Here is an 8,560-nt window from a genome sequence, read left to right on the forward strand (position 1 = left end):
TCGCTAGGGAGAAAAAAATAATTTATGCATTATTATTTGCACATTTGTCCAAAACCAGTCAAAATGACTTCCTCGGGCAATCTAGTGTTAATCACCTACAAGAGACCTCATGAAGATTTCAATCCGTTTTAACGTCTACCGTTCACGGAGGTGTAGCAATCTTTGTATTTGAATTGCGCAAAACTTTTGTAGTATTTCTTCGCGGAGTATTATGAAAAGTTTTCGCGGCATAGAATAGCCGAACGATGCCAGTTGGCATGTGCCTGGCAGAGTTTATATTTGTCTGGCATGCGTTCCGCATGCAAACTAGGCACCACTATTTTCCGATTCCCCCGAGATTTCCTAAGAACCGTCTAAGCAATCGCGTCAGAAGATGATCAGCAGATTGTATCAACGATACAACGAATGAGAAATCGGCTAATCGATTTAACGCGCGGCGTTTCTCTGTTCACCGTCTGGCCGACGGATGCCCGTTAATATTCCGCGTCGCTCGGAGCTCGTGTATTATGCACGCGCCGTCGTCCGCAAAAAAGAGAGAAGAAAATAGGACAGACGCGTGCCTGTTCCCGCGGCAGTCGGTTAGCCCGGGTAGATTGCATCGCGGCGGCCGCCGTTCGCCTTTCTGGTTGCACTTGGCTGGCTTAGACGCGCGGAAACTCGCAGGTCTCTGCGGCACGGCTCCGCGTTAACCCCCCCGCCCCCCCCCCCCCACGTCATCCGGTAACGCGAACGCGTCCAACGCGCGTCTCTGTTCTGTTGAAACGTTCGTGCAACCGCCCGGCGCCGGTTCACTTTGTTCCATCCCCGGAATGTCTATTAGTTTCGTTATTTCCATCCGAAAGGGCGCGGCTCCGTGCTAACGAATACGCTACAACCGTCGACGTCGCTCCTCCTCTCTGATTCTATTACTATTATCATGCAACTTGCAGAGAAGAAAGAAAACCTTACGTTCTCCATTGGTTTCTATGAAGCACAAATCTTCAATTGCGTTCGACGAGTTGGAGAACGTGGTACGTGCGATTGACAGTGTGGGGATGATAGTTTTTTTGGTTTAACGTGTACAACATGAATTCCTCCTTTTCTTTCTGACCGTCTCATGCTGAGATGCAATACGTCTCTGAATTCTTCACATTTTATTTCGAGAAAAATCCGAAAAATCGTGTCCGAGGTATGTGTCTTCATGTGATGTCTGAATGGAACTATAGGAATTTCAGGATTTTCTCGTAGGATTGTTCTCGGATCCTGTATAGGGTGTTCTCGGATTAAACGATCAAACCAGACACGGTGGTGTCCTGAGGGGAAGGATTTGAACCGTCAGGTGGCAGTCTCATAGTTTCATAGATTAATTTATAACGTATAACAAGTTTTATTTAAAAAGATGTTCCCAATGTAGGGTTTTAATTGAAAAGTCACTAGATTCACCGATTTCGATATTTTTCGTTTCCCCTAGATTGCTTTTACCACGAAGTTAGCTGAATAGCTAAAGAATAAGAGTGACTTTCATTTTTTCATTATAATTCTTATATAAAGCATTTGCAGACGTATATGTAACATCTTCTGGTTTTTTGTAGTTTGATCGTTCAATCCAGAGACATTTTGTAAATTTTGATGCGTTCTAATTTATCATTAACGCATGTTTACCAACTGCCATTAGACATAAAAAGAGCGTTCGACTATGTGTATATATATATCTGTTGAAACGTTCGTGCAACCGCCCGGCGCCGGTTCACTTTGTTCCATCCCCGGAATGTCTATTAGTTTCGTTATTTCCATCCGAAAGGGCGCGGCTCCGTGCTAACGAATACGCTACAACCGTCGACGTCGCTCCTCCTCTCTGATTCTATTACTATTATCATGCAACTTGCAGAGAAGAAAGAAAACCTTACGTTCTCCATTGGTTTCTATGAAGCACAAATCTTCAATTGCGTTCGACGAGTTGGAGAACGTGGTACGTGCGATTGACAGTGTGGGGATGATAGTTTTTTTGGTTTAACGTGTACAACATGAATTCCTCCTTTTCTTTCTGACCGTCTCATGCTGAGATGCAATACGTCTCTGAATTCTTCACATTTTATTTCGAGAAAAATCCGAAAAATCGTGTCCGAGGTATGTGTCTTCATGTGATGTCTGAATGGAACTATAGGAATTTCAGGATTTTCTCGTAGGATTGTTCTCGGATCCTGTATAGGGTGTTCTCGGATTAAACGATCAAACCAGACACGGTGGTGTCCTGAGGGGAAGGATTTGAACCGTCAGGTGGCAGTCTCATAGTTTCATAGATTAATTTATAACGTATAACAAGTTTTATTTAAAAAGATGTTCCCAATGTAGGGTTTTAATTGAAAAGTCACTAGATTCACCGATTTCGATATTTTTCGTTTCCCCTAGATTGCTTTTACCACGAAGTTAGCTGAATAGCTAAAGAATAAGAGTGACTTTCATTTTTTCATTATAATTCTTATATAAAGCATTTGCAGACGTATATGTAACATCTTCTGGTTTTTTGTAGTTTGATCGTTCAATCCAGAGACATTTTGTAAATTTTGATGCGTTCTAATTTATCATTAACGCATGTTTACCAACTGCCATTAGACATAAAAAGAGCGCTCGACTATGTGTATATATATAAAAATAAGTGAAGAGAGACCTGAACGGAAGCAGCTGGGGTATCGGAATTTTTGCAGCAGCTCGTTTAATCTCGAGGCTCGTAAAATAGCCGCGCGATTTTTCCAAGTTGCTCCCACCTTTTTTCCTCTCGCCAGCGAGCCCTTTGAAAGCGCGCGAGCGCGGGGGTTAACCGCACCGGCCCGGTGACCTTTCCCCTTTAAAAGCGTAGCTCGTCAGAATTTTTCCGATATACCCTTGGTCCTCGACGGTTGGCACCAGCCACCGTCGTCGCACCGCTGCGCTGGTTTATCGCGCTATCGGTCTATCCCGGCGCTTGTCTCCTTCCGTTTGTCCGTTCACCCTCCTCCTCCTCTCCTCTCCTCCACCGGATAAATGAAACGCGGCAGTCGCGAGAGCAAATAAGTCACGCGTTTCCTTCCTACAGGATGGATACGAAATTGCGGAGCCGAAAGAGCGATCAGCGGACGGGCGTTTTATAAATTCATGAAATGTACGTATCCGGGGCTATCAGAATCCATCGTTGTCTGGGGAGGGGGGGAAACTTTCGGAAACTGGGCCGTCGCGCCGCTTAAGCGAGCCGATATCGAAGCATCCGCTGACCCGTAAATTATACCGAATGCAGTTACTTTGCCCGGAAGCGAGACCTGATCGTTTGTTCTTCCGTCGAAAATTTCCGTTTACCCGGTTGTATATACAGATGGCTCATTGGCTCCCGGACTTTCATATTACACATTCTCATGCATAAAAAAAAAAATTGCAACACGTTCTCTGCCTCTTCAGCTTCGCTCCTGTCCATGACTGTTTTTTGTGCGCGCCAAGTGGGGAGTCCCTTGAGTCGCCGACGAGGCTTAGGCTAGGTTAGGCTAGGTTAGGTTAGGTTAGGTTAGGCTTGAGGCTTTCCTTTTTTTTTCTAGTAGAAAATAATAGCCAATTCTAATTTGCGTTAATAATAACTGAACGAAAGACGTATAGATTTTTATTCGGGTCGACCATTTTAATTTGGTCGCCGGGAAATAGGATTTGACGCTGGGTAACAACGATATTACGATACGAAAAGATATCCAGTGTATCGACCTTCGATTCTGTTCCGCGGCGCGCGCGTTTCCTATTACAAGCCTCGTCAATTCGATTCGATCCGAGCCGGGCTCACGTTCCACGGTCCATCGCAGCGTGCAATTTTCCATTCATTGTGCGGCACGCGATTTTTCTTCCACGGGTATTTCCCGTCGGCGAACAGAGCGCCACCGTGCCACCGCGCGTCCTCGTATATATTTTGTAAGGGAATACCCGCGCGTAATGGGGCAAAATAACGGGGAAGGTTATCCCTTCTAAATTTCAATTCCGTTCGCCCGTAGGAATTATAACAATGGACGGTCGATATCAAATTTTATGGAGTTTCGCTCGTTCGATGGCTGGTTCGCCTCCTAGCCGTCGCCGTCGTTGTTCGATGGTCGTTATCCGCGCGACGTTACGCGCTCGTCTTTCAGTGAGACTCCCTCCCCCAATTTCGATACGTCGCCCAACAGTCGCGTCACAAATGCGATGCGAATTACGATAAATTATCAGGTTCTAGAGAAATAAACGGTCTAGGGATAAAATGGTAAAATATAACCTTGAATTCAACTTGCATAGAAAACGTTTCGTGCCAATTTTCAAACCTCTATCTCAATCCGGAGGGTAGTTATTGGGGTTAATCAGGTTTAGCGTTCCCCTATTAAATATCTAGCAAAAAATCTGAAAAAATTCTCACATGTTCGTGGGATAGCGCTCGATACTAGGGAATTTTTTCCAGATTTTTTTTACTAGACGTTTAATAGGAGAAATATGGCAAGACCGTTAAACCTGATTAACCCCCATAACTACCCTCCGGATTGAGATAGAGGGTTGAAAATTGGAACGGAACGTTTTCTTTGGACACTCTATAGGGACATTTTATCATCTTGTCCGGTTAGACCCTGCAACGTGTTTATAATTACATTTTATTTCCGTTCCAAGTGGCGATACAAGCGTTATCAATAATTGTAAAAAGTATGCATCATCCTGTGTAGAAAGAACAACCAGAAGAGTATGATGAAGCTGCAAACGATATAGTGGAGTATCTGCATTGTTCGAAATTTCCTATCAGCAACGGGATTCTTGTCCACCGGTTCCTTCGTCAGACGACGAATAGAGCGTAGAATCATTTCCACTTTTTTGTTCCAATTTACTTCGTTCAAATTAAACTGGAACTGACTCAAATCCGTGGCGTTCATCCGATCCAAGATACGTTTCGATTTGTCCGTTTTTATAACCCAGTTGGAGAAGAAGTATATCAATTCATCGTGATTCTTGTACGCTTTCAGTAACATCTTTATTGCCCTGTGAAAAGAAATTTTGCGAAATAATCTCGAGGTTATTAGAAGGAATATTTAATTCAGGTCACGATTGCTAGGGGGACTTACATCGGTTTTCTCAGTCGAAGCAGTAAAATCAAATCGACGATTATAGCCGGGAATACGTGCCACAATGTGTGGAGGATGAAAAAACCGATACTGTTCTCGACCGTCATGAAACACGGGTACCAAACCATTTTAGACAGGGGATATTTGCGAACCGCCATAGGGAACTGCTCCACCGCCATCTTGATGGTAAACGAGTTCCAGTCGGACGACGCGTAGTTGTACACCTCCGGTTCTTTGGATTTTCTAAAAAAAAATGGTCATCGTTACATTGCCGTTACATCAGCGACCTCTGAAGTTTGTATCAGCCCTTATATGCAACAATTATATTAGCAAAACAAATTCAAAGTGACAATGGTTACACGATGTAAAAGAGAAAGGTGGTCCTAAGCAAGAGTGGGGCAAGAAATCCCTCACGATGGTAGTGGGGATAACCTATCAATGGTGAGAGTGAGGGATTTCTTGCCTCATTCTTGGTCCTAAGGACCATTTCTACCATGTCCTGATTATGTGATAGTAAACGTTGTGTCAATAGGAGGCGCATGAATAAAAAGGGTGTAGAGTTGGTTGTTTTCGTTTACCAAACCCTCTGGCGGATTTTCACAACAACACAATCTCCACAAAACCAACAGTGCGAGAATGTGGTCCTTCAGACCACCCGTCTCTCTTACATCGTGTGTGTATATAAGGATACGCGGTAGCCCAATGACCTGCCGGCTCAAACTTGCCTCCGCGTGCCTTGATGAACATTAAAAATTCCTATGACTAAAAAGGGTCGAATTCGAAGGGGCGAAGGGTATCTTCATCATCAGTTTTTCTAAATGTCCATCGCTTCAAGTAATGGGCATAGCTTTTCGTCGTTCTTAAATTGGGCATAGCTTTTCATGGCTCTTTTAGCAAAGATCTGACGATTCATACAGCTAGTAACAATGAAACTGAGCCAGTTCGGGCTTGTTTAGTTTCCCCTAGGGACAAAATTAAAAACTAGTAATAAGTCTACATTTTATTTTTCAATGCTCGATCTGGCATTGATACTGTTGGACTTTAACACAATTTTGATACGTCAATGACGTAGACGTATTACTCGTCTTGAATTTTGTCCCCCTAGGGGAAACTAATACAAGCCGGAACTAGCTCAGTATCATTGTCACTAGCTGTACAACCTTCTATCGTTCATGGTTATCGAATACCATCCACCCAGCAATGCGATGATACCTGTACGTTACGTGATCCCAAATGATAGCCAGAAGATTGTTAGTCGTAAAGTCAGCTGGCACAAAATCCATACTGTTCTTCTTGATCATTCTGACTACGCGTAAGATGCCCAGAGCACATGCGTAGGTGATTACTATCGGACCATGCTTATTCCCAACCCACGCGTCGATCGGCTCCTTGTACGTTTCTGAAACTGTGTCACATGCGTTCGAGAACGTTTAAGTAAATACATTCAGTGACAATTTTCTATTCTAACCTATACTCGTGTTTCAGAGAGTCTAGGACCGGGCATAGTTCAGTTTTTGGTCGTTCTGCGCATCTCAATGCTTTACCATCTTAGAGCATATACTACATGGAGGAAGCACGCCTAGTTAACAGGGTTGAGATATTTTTACCCACGGCCGGAAAGTGGGGACGACGCGACCATGGTGGGGACCAATAGTTGGTGGGGGTATGCAGTGATTTTCACGGTAGCGCTGCGGAGAGCTTCGCGAACGCGCATGAGCACGCATGAGGGGAATAGTAGTGGGGATCGAAATACGGGCGAAAAACAGGGGAAGCGAGCCGTGCACGTAAAGTTACGAGATCCCTGGTTTTGGGTACTCCTTCTCTCTGTCTAACAGTAGAGATAGAGGGGGAAGTCTCCGCCAATTATCCTAAACGGCGCGAAATCACGTGCGTACGCGAGAGAGAAAGGTAGTACCCAAACCATCATCTCTCTCTCTCTCTCTCTCACCGTTGTCTACACTTTTTCCTTAGGCGTGTTTCCTCCATGTAGTATATGCTCTAAGTTAACCATGCACACTGAATCGTGTGGAGGGGGTCCGCTGCGACCCCCACCACCTTCCAAGCTGCGCGAAACGGTCCTATACTCTCAGGAACACGAGTACAGTTATCGGGGTGATTCATACGTATGGATGGTCTGTAGACGATGCAAGGGAGCGAATGCTTCCGGCTGAAGTCATGGACCACGCCCTCGGTAACAGCTTTGCTGAACGAGTACAGGTTGATCCAACTGCCGATGATGTCTTTCAACGCCTCCTTGGATAGGCCGGTCGCGTTTTCTTCGTCGACTCGTATTATGTCCAGAATCGTCTCCAGGCCGCACGGCGGTGCATAAAACTCCTCCCCGATCGTGCTCTTGTGATGGTGCGAGTACGCGGTCGACGTGTAAACGAACAGGTCGAAGCTTCTGCATTCCGCCGCTAACTCGAGCAGCTTCAACGTTCCAATCACGTTTATCCGTAGAAGAACCGACGGCTTCGCGAAGAAGTAGACCATCGCCGCGTTGTGGATGATTATGTTCACGTTGCTCGTCAAACGCAGCCGGTCCTCCGACGAAATGCCCAAATCGGGTTTCTGTAGATCACCGTAGATCGGCACGATCTTCTCCCCGAAGTTCGGATTCGCCCCCCGCATCCTGTCGAACACCTGCGATCACGATAATTTCAGTTTCACGTTTCTTTTTTTTTTTTTTTTTTTTCAAGTCCGCTACTCACTTCGTTTTGTAACATCTTCTTCATACGTTCTTCAGCTGATACGTCCCTCTTCGGTCGAATCATTATATAAATTTTGCCAACGTCGGTGCACGTACGTAACAGTTTCTCTAGAATCAGAGTGCCTAGGTAACCTGGGCAGCCTGTTAGGAGTACGTGTTTGCCGGCATAAAACTTTGCTATCCGGCTATCGTCGCCCTCCCCCGATCTTCCTTCCCTCCCTGCGAAGGGTGCTGCCGCTCCTACGTTGTCCATTCTTCTAGCAATTATTTTTTTCGTTTCAACTGCGGAACGTGTTGCCCGACTGATTCCTGATAACGAACTGACGATTAAATGATAAATGCAATCGACGTTCGGACAAACCTCGCTCTAATTTCAGTTCCTTTTATAGCGTGCATTTAATGTATAGTCATTTCGATCTGCATATTCATAATTGTTTTTGTAATGATGAATCGACGTTTCATATCGTTATCATAATCGATTCGTTGAACCATCCACGGCAATTGAGGTTGCGTTCCTTAAGGACGTTAGTCCCAAAATCCATTTTCTATAGAACGTTTTGAAATTTTGCATGACTATTCAATAGAGCATAACAAATATATGTGTAAAATCTTAGAGAGATCTGATGATTCGGAGAGTAGCAATAAATTATCGAATTCGCAACTTTACCATGTGAAAACGAGAAATGGCCAGTAAAATGATGGATTTCAGTAATTTAAGGAAAAACGGTTCTATAGATATTTTCAAAAAACTGACACATGCTAAATTAACTTATTACAATTG

The 8,560-nt window shown here is 44.5% G+C and overlaps 2 protein-coding genes across 3 annotated transcripts in view; one reads left to right on the forward strand and one right to left on the reverse strand.

Moving 5' to 3' along the window:
- LOC108627418 (uncharacterized) overlaps positions 1 to 8,560 on the forward strand; it is a 141,332-nt gene that overhangs the window by 7,485 nt on the left and 125,287 nt on the right. The gene's annotated exons all lie outside the window — the stretch shown is intronic.
- On the reverse strand, positions 4,592 to 8,175 carry LOC113464653 (fatty acyl-CoA reductase wat-like). Its single transcript, XM_026815568.1, has 5 exons — positions 7,781 to 8,175; positions 7,193 to 7,712; positions 6,282 to 6,474; positions 5,070 to 5,312; positions 4,592 to 4,986 (listed from the first exon to the last, which is right to left on the reverse strand). The coding sequence occupies exons 1-5, from the start codon at positions 8,030 to 8,032 to the stop codon at positions 4,641 to 4,643; spliced, it is 1,554 nt and encodes a 517-aa protein (XP_026671369.1). The 5' UTR covers positions 8,033 to 8,175; the 3' UTR covers positions 4,592 to 4,640.

Source organism: Ceratina calcarata, unplaced genomic scaffold (genome assembly GCF_001652005.2).
Source record: "Ceratina calcarata isolate Rehan_Ccalc_2016 unplaced genomic scaffold, ASM165200v1 scaffold470.2, whole genome shotgun sequence".
Classification (NCBI taxonomy): domain Eukaryota; kingdom Metazoa; phylum Arthropoda; class Insecta; order Hymenoptera; family Apidae; genus Ceratina; species Ceratina calcarata.